Source organism: Astatotilapia calliptera, chromosome 12, assembly GCF_900246225.1.
Source record: "Astatotilapia calliptera chromosome 12, fAstCal1.2, whole genome shotgun sequence".
Lineage (NCBI taxonomy): Eukaryota > Metazoa > Chordata > Actinopteri > Cichliformes > Cichlidae > Astatotilapia > Astatotilapia calliptera.
Window position 1 is genome coordinate 3,853,962 of NC_039313.1, and position 17,493 is coordinate 3,871,454.

At 41.2% G+C, this 17,493-nt stretch overlaps 1 protein-coding gene across 1 annotated transcript in view; it reads right to left on the bottom strand.

Moving 5' to 3' along the window:
• LOC113033331 (titin homolog) overlaps window positions 1-15,906 on the bottom strand; it is a 28,251-nt gene extending 12,345 nt beyond the window's left edge. Inside the window, exons 1-6 of the mRNA XM_026187026.1 lie at window positions 15,658-15,906; window positions 13,763-13,856; window positions 10,474-11,808; window positions 10,295-10,379; window positions 6,198-9,386; window positions 4,823-4,948 (exon numbers count right to left, since the gene is read on the bottom strand). Of these exons, the coding sequence (XP_026042811.1) occupies window positions 4,823-4,948; window positions 6,198-9,386; window positions 10,295-10,379; window positions 10,474-11,807 (4,734 nt within the window). The 5' untranslated portion in view covers window position 11,808; window positions 13,763-13,856; window positions 15,658-15,906. The remainder of the gene's footprint in view (window positions 1-4,822; window positions 4,949-6,197; window positions 9,387-10,294; window positions 10,380-10,473; window positions 11,809-13,762; window positions 13,857-15,657) is intronic.
• Between the last annotated feature and the right edge of the window lie 1,587 nt (window positions 15,907-17,493).

Genomic DNA, 17,493 nt, shown 5'->3' on the forward strand with positions numbered 1-17,493 from the left:
CCAAGTGGGCATATAAAGGTTAGGAAAGGTCACCACTTAATATAAGTTTTACTGAAACACTGCTACACTGTCTTCCAACAGGTTCTCTAGCTTAAAGAACACAAATCACTACTAAAAATAATCAAGTACAAAAACAATGAGCACTAATGATAAAATCACCTCAATATACTCTGTTTGGCCAAACGTTCACTTATCTCAGTGCTCTGCGAGACCTCTGCCAATTCACCGGGTGAGAGCTTCTCTGTCCTCATGTGAGCCTAAATTATAGCCGACCTGACGCACACTCTCGCAGCTGGTGTTGAGCTTTTTCTCCCGAAACATGGCTCTGATTAAAAGTTGTTAAATCCACCCACCCTTCCAACAAGGCTACATCTTCATACTGCACACAACTATTGTATCTTCCGGCAAAAAGCTGCAAGCAGAAATGGTGCAGGGCAGCTGGTGGCAAAAAGAAAGCTGCTGTAGTCATTCGTATTCCATGAGGAAAACCAGAGGGCAACCAATGCACCGCCGCAAAGAGGAAACTGAAGAGAGAGCTGTGGTAGAGAGGTCAGATCCAGAGAAAGGAATTTTTTTTTCTTCCCTCCCCTCGCCTTTTTCTGCAGGTATGGGCAGGTAGGAGAAAATGCGTCAGCCAAGCTGCTCTCTATAGTGAGTGTTACAGGACTCACCGTCAAGGAGAAACTGGGTGGAGAGAGGGAGTGTGGGACAGAGCCAAAGACAGCGAGACAGAGAGCAAGAGCGAGGCAAAGAGAGGGAATGGGAGGTCCGTGATTCAGAACAGAGGGGGGAGAAGGGAGGGTGATATATGTTCTGCGGTGCTCTGTCGCTCCAGCTTGATTCAGCTGCAGGAAACATAAGTGGAGTGACACAGCCAGGACAGCAAGCATGCAGACAACATGTAGAAGGAAAGAAAAAATAGAGACGAGGTTGAGTGTGTGAGCAGAGAGAGAAAGCTGCAGAGAAAGTAAGGTTTGTGATACAATCAGACAGGAATGAGGACAAGTGTATGTATTACATTAAGAGAAAGCTATCAGTAGATAAATTGGACGGGCACAAAAGAGACGAGACAAAAGACAGGTGTGGCTCCAGGCAAGTGGGATTGCACTGTATGCACATCAACCAGTTTGTCTGCGCAACGTGGCCAAAACCACCAATCACAACAGGCAACTCAGTGTTTGTTTAAATCTCACCCAGAGTCGGAGTCATGCAAACACCACAACAGACAAGGAAAGAATAACACTTCCTGACACATGCTGCTCACTTCAGCCACCTTCTGCCAGTGAACTTGTACCTTAAATAAAGACATAGTGGGCCACTCTGACACACTTCAGAGACTTAACCTGGGAGCAAACTGAGGCAGAGGGGTTCCTAAAATCTGGATCTCTGTCCACATGTGCCCCCTACAGGTAATCTGATTAACAATTCTTTGAAGTGCTCTGCTAAAGATTTCAATAGCATAGAAACTCTCACATACCTTTCCCTTCCAATTTACTGCCACACACGAGTATTTCAACAAAAAAAACCTTTAACCTTCTATCTCCTTTAATACTTTATTAATATTTAGTCCTCACACCTTAATTACCATATCTTCAAAATTACATGTACACCTAAGGAAAATACTCAATACTGAGTACCATTTTCATTTTATCATTAGCTGTAGCCACTACCTGCTACCTAATGATAACAAGTGGCTAATCAAGCTGCTAACCCTTGATTAGCTGCTTGATAACAAGTGGCTAATCAAGTGTGGCTTAAGTACAAGTACAGCTACTTCTACTAATAGTGTTAAAAATACTCTGGTGAAAGCACCAATTCAACTTTACTTAAGTAAGAGTGAAAAAGTACAAGCTCTGAAATATATTCGGTGTAAAAAGTAGCTCGCTTGTATTGTTTACAAGGCTTCTATGTATTATTTTTCCCTCTATTTATGTTCAAATCACTTTAATGTCGTGAGGACATGCAGTGACTTTCCCCTAAAGTAATGAGCCTGTTTTGAAAGTGTAAGGAGTAGAAAGTCAAAAGTTAAGGATTAAAAAGCAAAACGTTGTCAGAAAAATAACAGACAACTTTTTTCAAGTACACATAGAGTCCTAAAAAATTCTACTTAAGTACTGTAACAAAGTATTTGCACTTTGTTATTTTCCACAATGCTAATAGTTAAGTTGTTTAAATATTAATAGTCAATATTCTCTTAATATTTAAGTAAAATTATAATATTTATAGTTTTTATCTATTTCTCCAAGATAAAGTATTACATTAAGTATTTTGGTCATACCAGCAAATTTATAATGAAAAGCACACAGTTTTAATATTTGAAGCTTCCTTGATTGATATTATTCAGACTATTAGTTTTAAAAGAAAGATTTAAAGACAAGGAAGTGATACAATAAAACATGAAACATCTAACAATCAACATATTATTGATGTCTTTTTGACCAAATATTCCTCATCGTAGTACTGAAAACGATCTGCTAGGAAGTGACTCATCTCTTCCCCTCTTCTGACCTCATCGGTCTTCACTCAGCCAGGAACCCAACCAGCAACAACAGGAAGAAGGTGAAATAGGATGCGGCTAATGTACATACAGTCTACTGTATATGATATGAACCAAGAGTTCCTACAGCCCTATACGAGAAGACGCGCATGGCTGATGGAGACACATTCAACATGAGTGGTGCTGTCACTTACCCAGAGGCAGTAAGGAGTGAGACAACATGACCACATGTACAACACAGCTCTCTGCCCGGTGCCCATCTCCGCTCTGCTGCACTCACCAGCCTCAGACCCTCACACTTAAACCAGTGAGGTCACCACCCTACTATTACTTCATGTCTCTGAGTCTATGGTGAATACAATTTGAGGAAAGTAGTCATTTCAGATGTCCAGCAACGCCCACATATTTGGCTTTAAACACTATCTGTGATATTTTACATATGCTAAACATCTTAACTAGATTTAAGAATCTGCCTATGGGTTTTTTTATCATTACTAAATACTTTTTTTTTTAAAAGTCATGCTCCTGCATATAAGCCTTAGTATTTGTGTTAATGATGCTCTGCTCATATTCTGATGCTGAATGTTGACATGTTGAATTCTTGCTACCTTGAATAAAATATCACTACTGAGTAGAAATATTGAATTTATTAACAAACAGAAAAAATGATCCAGAACTGAGCAATTGTGTAATTTTATCATTATCATTTCTTACTTTTGAGTAAGAAGAAAATGACAGAGCTTTTGATTTGATGCCGTTTTGTCTAAAGTGAAATTAAACTGGATGACAGTGAGTTTTAGAGCCAATAATGATGAATACATTGTTAGCTGGAGCCTTATTCCAGTGTAATATTCCGTTTTATTACTTTTGGAAAGCTTTATTTTTACACCAATTCACTGACAAAATGAGCAGCGACAGATGGCAAATATTCTCATTATTAGTTAGAAATCTGTATTAACACAAGCAGCAGGTTTGTGTAGTGTCTGTGGCCTACTGACAGAGACAAATGCATTCAGACTGTACGATTTTTTAGAACTATTTTTAACAATTTAAAAATCTAATCTAATTCAGCGGTTCTTCTACTATGTGTAAAGTTGTCTGAGCTAAAATGTAAATCTGTGCACTTTTTTATTTACATAGGGTCATTTGAAAAGCTTTTTTTTCAAAAAAGCACTGGAAATGGCAACAAGGAGTAATTCAGATACCCGGAACACTTGACTCTTGCAAACTAAAACACAACCACTAGATGGTGGTAATGACCTTGACCTTTGTGGTGACTTAATCTGATCTCCCTGTGTAATGTTAAGGCACAACAGACTGTACTTCAACCTGAGCCTACAATTACAGTGTCAGTGACAAAGCGCAACCTGAACCCAACCCTGTATCGTTAATAAACACTGTCCACCCTTAAATGTAATAATAATATGACTGTGCATGTAATTTGTAGAGTCGATAACATGCAGACACATTTGTTTACATGTTTAAAAATATAAAACCGAAATAACCACCTTGAAGTTGCTTCCACCAACCAGTCAAGCAGCAGCTTACATTGATGTCTGTCCACATTTCACCGCCAATCTTTTGAAATCAAAACATTTTGTCTTACTAGACATTTTTGTTAAATTTAGCATACAAATTAGGCAAAATTTCTAGAGTTATGGCCAAAAAGGTGTTTTATGAGGTCAAAGAAACCTTTGATCACCAAAAATCCCAATAAGTGCATCCCTGAAACTAAAAAAAATCTTTTGTTTTTGAACAAATCCCATCAAGTCTTCCAAGAAATATCAACTACATATACAGACAGCATTATCACTCCCAGCAAAAGCTATTCCATTCACAGTGGTATAAAAACAGAGGTGAACTACAAGTTTATAACCAAATATAACTTCTAACCAATCAAAATCAAGTAGCAAGGTTACACAAATACCTGCAGAACACATAATCATTACATGCCATTTCACTTCACAGGTTTCTCTGAGCCCTGCTGTCAGGTTTCTGATAAATCAGCAGTGAAAATCTTTACTTAATCATTTGTCTGATCCAAACCTGACGTACAGGCCTGAGAAGGTGTTTGAGCACCACTTCCCTAGAATGTAATGTGGGATGGGCAGAGGTGAGTCTAGGACGTCCATGCTTTCAACATTAGTCACTAGCTCTTTACTATGTGAGGCCAGCAGCATTTTCATGTCAAGTGAGCAAGCTGCATTCCAATACAGTCTTCAGTGCATGAGGCACCGCATACTATGCTCTCTGTTTCCACAGAGCTGAGTGAAAACAGTCATTTGTAATAAAATGGTGCAGAAAATGAGCAGCAGCCTGACTCACCCTGCTCTGCAGGTCCTGCTCTCTGTGGGCGCTGCGACTCCTCATCCTGGAAGGGCTTCCATCCACGGAACTACCTGCAGGAACCGATCGTCGTGACACACTCCGAGACCGCAATCTGTTCAACTCCTGAGCAGCATAGAGGACCCAAAGTGAACACCGCGATCCAACTGCATCACCTCATAACAGTAAAAAGCTGCTCATTGTCATGCTGGAAGCTGGACAGAATAAAGTGAACTTCAGTCCACTCACGTTTAAACACTGCTTAGGTGTCAGTTTGTTACTTTCTTGTGAAGTGTGACTGTAATTTGGCCACGTTTTTGTAAGGAGTGTGGCTAACTGGAACTAACAACAAATTGATTTTTGTTTCTAAAACCAAAACATGTTATGGTTTATAATGTAATAATTAGCATGCATGGCCATGTCTACATCATTATGATCTAGACATGGCCTGAGGAATCAGCTTTTTTGCTTTAACCCATTCTTGTGAACACAGTATCTCAGGAGCACCTAAAATATGGGACTCAAGAAATGCAAGTGATAATAATTCAGTGGTGAAAGGTTAAATGTTGCCCCCACAGTCACAAATACCTTTTGTCACAAACACCTAATGCGTTTAACTTTAATTACTTCAAAGTCTTCACTACATGTATTATACGAGTCTGAACAGACACAGATACACTGCAATCTAACTGGATGCAAGAGGCATCTTACTACATTATAGTTGTAAATACTTTATATCAAATCTAAGTACTCCTTAGATATCTTGCAGACATGAGGATAATACTAAGGAATCATGAAAGAGAAGCAGCAGTGCTGAATCAATATTCCTTTTTTCACTTGAATTTCATTTGCATTTTTCTTGATGGTGACACAGCCTGTTGTAGTTATTAAGAAGCAAGAATTAGACTAATTTAGCCACTACGTCACTTAGCTCGACTACAATATGGCAACTCAGCTGGAGCCTCTTTTCTCCAACCAATTTAATCAGGGAATGATGGCACACAAATTAATGCACGCTAAAAATAAAACAATATTAAAAAGAATTTTGCGTATGCTTTTGCTTTAGGAACTTGGTGAGCTTTTAAAATGACAGGGTGAAGAATATATGATACCACCTACATCATGAGAAGCTATATTTATGTTTTAGATGGTTTGTACGTCTACAAGAACAGATTGTTCTGTAAGATATCACAAAATGACCTGTATTTTCACAAGACTGCATGTCTCTGTGTGATAATCTGACTCCATCTGCACTGACAAACTAAGAAAATGACAACCTGATTTCTACAATAATCACAAAATAAAGTGTGGTAGAAAGGGGAGCGGGTAGTTCATTGGCACCTCTGGAACTGATCAATTGATTTATGTCACTCACCTTGGACCCCTGTGATCTCCTCTGGCCCTGTGCTTCTCCCCTGATCTTCTGTGGCTGTAGCTCTCTGGGCAACCAGATCTGCTCTGCAGGAGTGATGGTGGGGAGTCCACCTGGGGAGTTCACACTTTTAACCTCTGAACCAGGAAAAGGGCCCAAAGGGGGTGGCTCATCCAGGAAAGCAGACCAAGGCCTTTGTTGAGTTGGGATGCGTTCCCCATGATCGAGAAGGAGCTGTTCTGGACTGTGTTTGTTGGCGTGTTTTCTAGATTCAGCCTTAGGCTGGTCCACAGACATCTCAACTGACCGCAGCTCCCAGGGGTCCTGAGGAGGCGTCGTCCATACTGGGTTTGAGAAACCTACTGAAGTCTGTGATGGTATCTTCCAGCTAACGTCACTTTCAGATGTAGGCTGTAATTTACCCCCAAAGTCAGCATTTAGTCCCTGCATTCCCAATGAAGGAAACAAGTCATTATTAGAGGAGAGCTGAGCTTGAGATGTAAAGGAGTCTATGTCAAGAATGTTAGGCTTGTAAGGCTCCTTCCAGCGGGTTGCAGCATCGCTGCGCTGAGAAGTAGACTTAGACACTGGTTCATTTCTGAGCACAGAGTCCAGATCAAGAATTTTGGGTTTCAGACGTGATGGCTCCAAGGTTAGCCTCTCTTGCTCCTCTTTTTTCTGCTTCTCTTTTAGTCGCTGTCTCTCTGCTTCTTGTTGCTTGGCTATGACTCGCATCCGTTCTGCTTCCTCCCTTTCCATCTTTTCCCTCAGTCTGTGTTTCTCAAACTCCGCAATTTGTTGTCTTTCCCTCGCTGCCTGCTTTTGCTTTTCAAATTCCAGGAGCTGTAATCTCTCAAGCTCTTTAAGTCTCTCTACATCCTCCTTCCTCTTCCTTTCCTTCTCCAGTTCCTGTTGTCTCAGCTTCTGGGTTTCTAATTCCTGTCTCTCAATGTCTAGTTGCCTCTGTTTCTCAAGCTCCTGAAATTGTTGTCTTTCCCTCGCTGCCTGCTTTTGCTTTTCAAATTCCAAGAGCTGTAATCTCTCAAGCTCTTTAAGTCTCTCTACATCCTCCTTCCTCTTCCTTTCCTTCTCCAGTTCCTGTTGTCTCAGCTTCTGGTTTTCTAATTTCTGTCGCTCAATGTCTAGTTGCCTCAGTTTTTCAAGCTCCTGAAGTTGTTGTCTCTCCCTCTCTGCCTGTTTTTGTTTTTCAAATTCCAGGAGCTGTAATCTTTCCAGCTCTTTAAGTCTCTCTACATCCTCCTTCCTTTCCTTCTCCAGTTCCTGTTGTCTCAGCTTCTGGTTTTCTAATTTCTGTCGCTCAATGTCTAGTTGCCTCAGTTTTTCGAGCTCCTGAAGTTGTTGTCTCTCCCTCTCTGCCTGTTTTTGTTTTTCAAACTCCAAGAGCTGTAATCTTTCCAGCTCTTTGAGTCTCTCTACATCCTCCTTCCTCTTCCTTTCCTTCTCCAGTTCCTGTTGCTCATTGTCTAGCTGTCTCTGTATCTCCCTTTCTAAATCTTGTTGTCGCCGTTTCTCCAGCTCCCTCTGTATCTCTTTCTGACGCTCCTTCTCCATCTCCTTTTCTCTTTCCCGCTCTTTTTCAAGCTCTTTTATTCTTAACATTTCTTGCTCTAATGCGATCTGTCTCATCTTGTCTGCCTCTTCTTTTTCCTTTTTTTCTTTTAGCTGCTGCATTTCCTTTTCTTTCTGCTTCTGTCTTTGAAGCTCTAAGAGCTGCAGTCGCTCTAACTGTTTTAGCCGCTCTTCCTCCTTTTGTTTTTGCTGTTCCTTTTCACGCTGTCTCTCTAGTTCTTGCCTTTTTTCTTTCTCAAGTTTCCTTTGCTTCTCTCTTTCAAGTCTCTGTTTCTCCTCTAATTCTTGTGCTTTCTCAAGCGCAATCTGTTTCTGCCTTTCCAGGACACGTTGTTTCTCCTCAAATTCTTGTTTCTCCTTTTCAAATGACTTACGTCTTTGCCTTTCAAATTCTCTTTGCATCTCCCACTCTTTCATTCGTGTAAATTCTAAATGTGCTTGTTTCTCCATTTCCAGCTGTGTCTGTTTTTCACCTTCAATTTCTTTTATCTTAGTCCTGTGCCTTTCTTTCTCCTTCCTTTGCTCCCTTTTCTTTTCAGCTTCTAGCCTTTCCTCTTTACTCTGTCCATCTGAGGCTAAACTGCTCTCCCTGGGTGACTTGTGGCTTCTTATCATCAAATCTTTAACTTGCTCTTGCGATGGAGTTGTTTTTCCAAAAGGATCATCGTTTAAAGACGGGCTCCCCCTTACTGGAAGACTCTTCCCTTGAGGGCCACTAAGGAGAGAAATCCCTAAGAAGTCATCAAAGGGGCTAGTCATGTCCCCAGTGTTTGTCCCTGCACCCCCAAGAGAAACTGGCTCCTGTATTTGTCCGGTTAAAGCAAAGTAGGTTGCCTTGGGTTTTGCCATTTCGTCTGCCTGCAGCATCTTCAAGCGTTTAGGTGCTGCAGACACTTCTTCCTGTTCTGCCACTCTTTGTCTCTCCTTGTCTTTATCTAAAGCCACTTGTCCTTCCCTTTGTGATTCCTTTAGCATCCCTGTCTCCATATCTACGTCTTGGTCGAGACCTGTAGTGGTCCACTTCTGTAAGGCTCCTATCCTCAGATATCGTGGCTGTGTTTGAGGCATCAAAGGTGCCAAAGGTGGCTGTTCTTGTGCAGGACTGGTCCATTCTGGAAGAGGCCTGTTCCCTTCTGAGCGTCTGGAACGGAGGGTCATGGCTTTATCCTCCCACTGAGCTGATGGGACGCTCACACTCACTGCCCGACTCTTTTCGACAGCCTGCACTGTGTCAAAGGCATGTAATACGGGTTGAAAACATGATGGCGATAAAGGCTGGCTGTAGTTAGCGGTGACTGAAGCCCCGTTATATTCAGTAACTGTTCTATCGAATGGAGACGTGCTGCTGAGCAAATCCTTGGCCGTGTCAACAGATGAGCCATCATCCATCAACACCACGCTGTGCCTCTCCACGACATTATCAAACAAGGATGCTCGCACTGTTTGGACTCCACTGCCTGCACCAATTTCCTTGGAAACAGCAACAAACGTCTGTCCTGCTTCAGGCCCTTCAGGCGTGGAGACCTTTTTGAGCTGCTCTTGGGAATCTTTTAAATCCAAAAATGTCTTCTGGTCACTGGGAGTGATAGCTGATTCTTCAGCCTGGGAAAATTAAGAGATATACTGAGAATTCTTAAGTTCATGCTCACAACTTACTGCCTAGTTATGGAACTGATAAGCTATTACAGAATTTCTTTCAGCTGGAATCTTCTGAAGGAACTAAAAGCTTTTTTAAAAAGTTATGAATTTAGGTACCATTTACTGCTATAAAACCATAAGCCAGAATAAATGGGACTTGGCAATGGAACATTCAACAGTACAGCACACAGAGGAGTTCAAGAGAACAATTGGCAGGGCACAAACAGCATCCTCTTCTACGTAGGGCTCATTGGGTGTGGTGCAGAGGTGGTAATCAAAGTCTCTCAGCATTGACCTTTCCTATTTGATCTCTTCTTTGTGTGTTTCATAACTGGCAGTCACTGGGGATGTTTAATGTATCAGCAGTATTAGGTTTCACAGCTTTGCATGTCTATGGCAGCAATTCATTTTACTGTAATGTCCTATTTCTTTGAAAGAAATTTCCTCATGAATGCAGAGGCGCTTTGGTCCACTGGAAATGCAAGTGCTTTTCAACAGGTAAATAAAGATGAATTTCCCAGTCGTGTATACAGTTATAGAGTACCTATAGCTCTAAAGCGTGAGTTGAATTTGTGTCTCCCTACTTCACTTCTAGTTTAAACTGCGTCAGAGGCTTCACCTCTATTTGCACACTGCTCATTCTCCTGTGCTTCTTTTGTATTTTCCGTCTTTATGTTATATTGCATGGGTTTCAATCAAACAGGAAATGGTAACAAACACACTAAAATCAAACTCTGCTGAGCAACACCATATGAAAAACTTTCCAAGCACCACACGGTGACACAGTTTCTCATTGTTACCCTCATTTGCCTGTTAAACACAGACCGAGCCCAACAGAAACCAGTTCCTACAAAGCTCACACCCTCTCTTACCCTCTTCTGAGGATCTTTGCTGATGTAATGACGGTCCTCTGCCTCAGTGAGGGAAACAGGGTCAGGTGACCTCTCGGCTGAAAACCTATTGAACGTACATCACACAAGACAAAAGCCATGCATGACAGTGGAACACAGAACAAAAAGCAAAGCACATGGACAGTATGAGCAGCTCTTACCTTTTGGTTAGGTCAAGGGGCAAGGGACGGGGCTTCAGTGCTGGTTTAAGGACAGGGCTCTGAGTCGGTGTTGTATCCTCTGTCAGCTGCTTGATGAGCTGTTTAACACCAACTGCTGGTTCACCTTCAGGGGTTGGCTGCAATGGAGAACGAAGATCTGAACCATGGCCGGTGGCAGCTACCCCAGGAGAAGACGGCAAATCGAGCAAAAGACTTATTCGCGACTTGACGCTAACCCTGCGCTTGTCTTCATCGGTCTCTTTTGCAGCCATTTCTTCTTTGTTTTTGTTGCTTTGGTCTGAGAGGATAGGATTACAGACATCATCAGTACTTTGTGGTGTGGTACTCGTAAAGGTTTTATCTTCCTCTTTGCTTTGTGGTAGTGCTTTTCCCTCTGGAGTGTTGTCTACTGTATTTCCTTCAGGAAATTTCCGGTGCAGTGAAAGACCAATAGACCCAAATTTGGAAGTGAGATCAGCTGAAAGGGGTCGTCTCCCAGCCGAGCGAGGAGCAGGAACCGGGGTCTCCGTCTTCGTTGTACTGCCGGGGAAAATGGCTGATACAGGTCTGGGCTTGGAGCCTCTAGGATGTGGTCGCAGAGGCACAGATGTTTCAGGCTGAGCCTTTTCTTTTCCTTCATTTTCTTCCCCTGCATCAAGAAGAAAGCCCATGGACTTTGCTCTAGTAAGGGAGGTTCCAACTTTACCTTGTGCATTGTGGCCTTTTTCGTCTTCTTTTTTAGTGGTTCCAGACCACTCTGCTGCTGGTAGTTTTTTAAAGCTCTTTGAGTAGGCCAAGCTTGATGTTGAGGGTTTCTGCCTCTGTGCTGGCACAGGAGGAGGGGTGGGTCTGCTAGGGCCTCCAGTGTCATGTGGAGGAGCTGGTTTAAATGGCTGGGCTACTAGCTTTGTTGTCTGTCCAGTGTTCAACTTAGTGGGTGATCGAAAGGAGGTAGAGGCAGGACGGTTGGGGTTGGTTAAAAGTGGTCTGGGTTTGCTGCTGGAAACCGGCTGCTGTGGTTTTGGATTGCTTGGAAGCTCTGGTTTGTATCCAGCAAGGCGAGTGGACTCAGGTCTGGGTTTAGTTTGAGGCTTTGGGGCAAGTATGGGCTTAATTGTAGGATTTTTCTCCACAGAAAAAGGTTTGGGAGTAAGTCGCGGCTTGGCGCTTGGGGCAGGCTTGTTTGGTTCAGCTGCGATGAGCTGCGGCTGATTGGCAGACGGGATGTCAATGAGGCTCTTATTGCTGGAGTCTGTCAGGGGAGTCAGGTGATGTCGTCCTCCTGCCACTGTCCTTCCTACCTCCGTAGTCTGAACCTCCACCTGAGCAGCCATCCTGTTGAACAACACCTTTTGTTAAGCATAAAGATAAAATACCCCATCAGAGAGAAAATAAAAAATAATATTACTTACTGAGATCCTCAACAAAAAAGTACCTGCACAAAATCTAAAAATGTAAGGATTTAAACAATCCCCTAATCTAGCCGTTACTATAAACTTGGGAGTGCCTGATATTCCATCACAAGTTTATTGTTCAAAAGTCTTGAGCCATCTTTATTTAAAATTTTCTATGAAAACAATTGAAGTCATTTATTGAAATGTAAAAACAACAACAACAACAACAAAAAAAAAAAAAACACAGGCAGAAGTCTCTCAAGCTTTCTTGTAATTTCTTATAAATCTTCAGAAACAGTTCTCCAGGTTTCTTGAAGGACATTCAAAGCTCGTCTTTGGATTTTGGCTGCATTTTGTTCTGTTCTCTATCGAGAGGATTTGACACTGCTTCAATAATGTTGAAGTCTGGGCTCTGGGGAGGCCAATGCATGACTGATAGAAAAACCCAAAGTAGAACACTATCCATGTAAGGTGTAAGCGCAGAAGCGGTGTGTTTGGGATCACTATCATGCTGAAAATCAGGTTTGTTGTCAAGTTGTCTGACATGTGAAGACACAAAACTGGTTCATATGAGTTACAGGCAGCTTTTGTTACTCTTAAATGATTCATAGGTCAGTGCTGATGCAAAAAAAAAAAAAAAAATTGAGGAAATCATTCTTTGGAAAATACAAAGCACTAGACTGAAAATTAGTGAAAAAGCAGCCAAAGTCCAAAGAAGAACTTTGAAATACCTTCAACAAAAACTACTGCTTTAAAAAAAATAAAAAAATGAAGTCTAACTCATTGCAAGCAAAATCTAAAGAACTGATGAGTGGCTCAAGACTTTTGCACAGTAATGTATATTATTTTGCCAAAGGTTATTGATTGTTAGGTTAAAGCAGGACATATTTAGTGCTAAAAAAAGAGCGGACACCAATAAAAGGTGAGTGTTTGTCTTGTACATTTACACGACACAGGTCATTTAATAATGGCTTAGCACACAGCAGCACAGGTGGGACTAATAACATCAACTTTGATTATGATGCATTGAACATTCACGCTTCCATGAGCCCAAAAGCAGTATCACTGTGCCTGTGCTTTTTCTGCAGTGACATATGAAAATGCCTGATGTGAAAAAAGCAGCAGCCGTGTCAGAGAAAAGTTACAACATATTTCCAATGGCTATTTAAATGTATTTTATTGTATTTTAAGACACATTAAACATTAGTTTATCTTCTTAATGTTTTGATTTAAATGTTTTAATGTTACTTGTACTTAAAACCTGTAACCTGCACAATTGTTGCCTTTGTTTGACCTGTTGGTCGACTCTAACAACTGACATTAACGTTATCTCCTTGACTGTCGTTATCAGTGCAATCAAACTAGCTTGTAAAATGTGTGTGACTAAGTTGAGATACTGGTGTAGTGGTGATCAGGACTGCATACTTTTCATGTGTCAACTGACACAAGGAGGAACCGGACAACTGTACAATGTCATTGTTTTTTGCTTCAGGTTTTAACACACGCACATCATTCTTAGGCAGTAAATGGGAGATTCCAGTGCAAACTCACACCAGACCACCATCCATCAAACATTCAGCTCCACCCCTAATGAACTTCTGCATGTCTATTTTGAAATGCTTATTCAGTCAAAAGGAGGTTTAGTGATAAATATGAGATGACTAAAGATCGACTTACTAATCTCTGACACAATATGCTGGTAAACAGCTTTATCTGTTGTTATAAAGCAATAATGAAGATAGAAAAGAGCACAAAGGCCCTTTAAGAAACTCCTTCTCCACATCTGATAATGCTTTCCACATGTTGTGCTGAGTTACTCTGCTATGCAGAAACTGAATTTTCTTTTTATATAAATAATGGCACGCTTGATCAAAATCCTGAATATAATATCCTACCTGACCAGATGTCAACCGTCTGCTGTAGAGCTCGAGCTTCTCTTGTAACCGAGTCGTGATGTCATATCACACGGGAGGAAGGAGTCGAAGGAGCCTAAGAGATACACACTTTGCGTCATCAAAGCAGACAGGCTGTTCACTAGTTAAGACTGTCGTGCTGAAGGCTACGGTAGAGAAATCACAGCAGGGATACAACAGGGCGGTCCAAATGCGTTGCTGTGGTGTTCTCACGCCTTCAAAAAGCAGCAAATAGATGATATGTTTTCACTGACACAGACTTCAGTAAACACAGGCACACCCATATATATTTAGTGCACAACAAAGGTCATCGACTCTGCTCTCGTATATGCTTGTTATTTCCTGTTCTTACATTTGCATTATGTCCTCGATCAGTACAAGCACGCCATCGCCAATGCAGTCCTCACACTACTGCATCTAAATGCCTTCAATCAGCAAATGTTGGAAGTATAAACATTGCTGTTTGGTGTCCTTTTCTGTGCCAGTCACGTCTTTACATGATCGCCCCTGTCGTTGTGCTTCTTATCAAGCACATCAGCTGATAAGCTCCAAATACTCAGTGGGCAAGTCCATGATTCATAAAAGAAAAAGAAAAAAATATATACAAACATAAAAACTGGACAGACAAGGAAGCAGAGCCACGAAGGCTTGCGCTTGACTAACAGAGACTGTTGAAAATGCTGAAAACGTGAACTTTAGATAGTGGCAGGAAACACCTTCGCTGAGATGGAATGCCAAACATCCACTGTGATGGTGGGACGAGCAGCACAGCGGAGATTAAGGAGCCGTCTGCCTTATATAGGCTTAGACACACCACCGAGTATCCTACGCCGACTCATTACTGCAAGCCTCACATAACAATTGAAAAGAGCATTTCTTCAAGCCGAAGATGTTAAATAGTCAACTTTGAAGAGATCCTGCGAATGTTAGAGACATATTTCAGAGTATACGTGCAGGACAGTAGGGCACAGGGCATGGAGGCATTTTGTTTTGTTTTAGCCCTGACTCACTTACTGTCTTTAACTTTTTAAAGACAATGAGTCAATAACCCGGCTAAGCCAGTTATGCAGAGGAAATTTCCTTATGCAGACAACAGAACAACTAAAAGAAGATGAGCATTACCGCAATTTAGTTCTCACCTATGGTAAAGTCACATAAAATATACATCACAATCCACAGGCTTTCACTGGACTTTAACAGTGAAATATGCGATACTGTTCTCTAAGAAAACTTTAGACTGAGTTTAGCCTGGCTGTAATATTTTGCTGTATTATTATGGACATAATGTAGTAGGCTCAGGTTTTTAGGTGATCTTGACATTTAAAAGTAACTTACAACAGTGAAGCAGGTAACCACAGTTTTATATCACAGTAAACCATAACCCAGATTTAATGTGGACCTACTGGATGCTACAGAAAACCAAGCATCCCAACCACTTACACACACACACAATGATACAACTAAATCTAAACAACAATGCTAATAAATGAGCTTTCTAAGTTTTGTAGTTTTCCATCTCAGCAACAAGTGTTAATGCTTCCTCATGTCGTGTCTGCTCACCTAAATTACCTCGACAGTGCCCGGTCCAGTTTACCGACAGATAAGAGTTGGCTTGCTCCCAACAGCAGGGAGGCACATTTAACGTACAGAAGGAGAACGGAAAAAAAACAGAAGTGTGCAGACGTATTGAACGAGCGTGTTGCATTCAGCTGTTTGGGAATTCCCACAGACTTCAAACAAGAGGGAAGACAAACGCTTAAGCAGCTCGCTGGCTAGCAACCGTAAGCTAACAACTCAAGAAGCTGGACTCACAAAATGGAAACACTGTCTGAACCTGTCTTTCGCTGCCTGTTTGATCCCAACTGCAGACAACTTACCAAACCATAAAGTCAGCTTTCCCTCCACGCTTGTCGAAACAACTTCTAACACAGTGTATCCCGCCAACTTAAGGGAAAAATTACGAGTCGTGACAGTTGGTTAGCAGAGCAGCTAACTTAGCTGGTTTACTTGGCTAGCCAACTGGCTGGCTGGCTATCCCGTCTCAGGTTGCAGTATTGTTGACAGGGATAGACTACACAGGCAACTAGCCGCCTGAGTACTTTCCGCACAATCCAGCTCCACATAGCACTTCCGGCTATTGCTTTCAAAATAAAGTGCAACTAAAACATAAAATAGGATTTTGCTACATAAACTTGTGTCGTTCCAGTAAGAGACAATGACAGTTTGTGCATACAGTATACAAACACTAAGGAATCATTTTTGCTATATAGCACAACTCATCAGGTGTAACGCATACATACATACATACACACACACACACACACACATTACTTAAACTTCCGGGATGAATGTGGATAACTTAACTGGATACGAACCTGAGTATAGGATGTGCTCGGGAAAATATTATTCCATCCCAACTTTATGGCATTAATTACCCGTTCCCATGTTTAAAAGCACAAACCATCAGTTTGTTTGTTTTAAAAAGCTGACTGGTTATTTTCTGTTTGAATGGCGACACCTATTTGAATAAAGAAATCTGCATAATTCATGAACTTCAGATGCATTATGCATTTATTTGATCTCAGACTATTCTTAACCAAGCTTTGACTGCAGTCAGTATACAAAAACTTAAATTTTATTACACAGATCAGGTGGACTAAGACTGCCCTCTTGTGGAGAAAAAAGGTGCTGCGTTAATAAGATCGTGTGAACTGACCTAATTTGATAGTCACCTTCAGAGTTTCACTTTGCCAGACAGGGGGGTAAAGAAGTGTAGCAAACAACCAGTTCTTTGATTGTGCATCTTTTTATTATTATTTGCAACAGACTAGTTATGCTTACCAGTCTATAAACTTGGACAAAATTAAAGGTGAATTAAAGAACCCTCGGGAAAAAAAGAAAAAAAAAAAAAAAAAAAAGAAAAAAAAAAAAAATCAAATCCACTTGTTCTCATTTCACCAGCACTCATTAAGCCAGTAATTCTCTAACTTCACACATTTCCAACACTGAAATAAAAGTTGGGGAAATAATGTTAAAAGTGAGTAAACATCCTACAACAGAAGATGAAATTAAGAAGAAACTGAATGACAAGAAAAGTGCTATTCATGTTTATCCAGGCAGAATATATCAAGAGTCCTGTTGAACCTACAGAACTAATATCTTTTACACAATACTGTGTTTTCACTTCCTGACATTAGAACTTAATGTGTAGGCATAATGTTGGCATTACCAAATACTAGAGCTTTGACTCTGGCAATCCAACAAATCTATACATATGAAGAGCTATCCCAAGACTGACCTGTGATAAACACTGAAAGATTTACTCACTTGCTGCCTTCTGTATTTAAGTTCCAGACTGATAATGTGTAGGTGCTGAGTATCCTGGAAAGTTTTAAAGGTGTAACGTACCTGCAGCTGGCTGACTGCTATTCTAGTATGAAGCACCCTCAAATTACCCTGTCTATATTAGTAATGGGTCTAATGGCTTGCACATGCATACATCTTGGGTACACGTTGCACTCTTAGCACCGCATGTGTGAACACACATACTCAGGCAGCCAACTTGTGATTGGATCACCAAAAACACATGTTAATGCCATGAACAAGGACAAAGACGCAACACTATGGGGCAGTTTCCTACAATAGACCCCATGATGCACTCAAGTACATGGAACTTACATAAGCCTGAAGCATGTGTAATACTTAGAATGTTA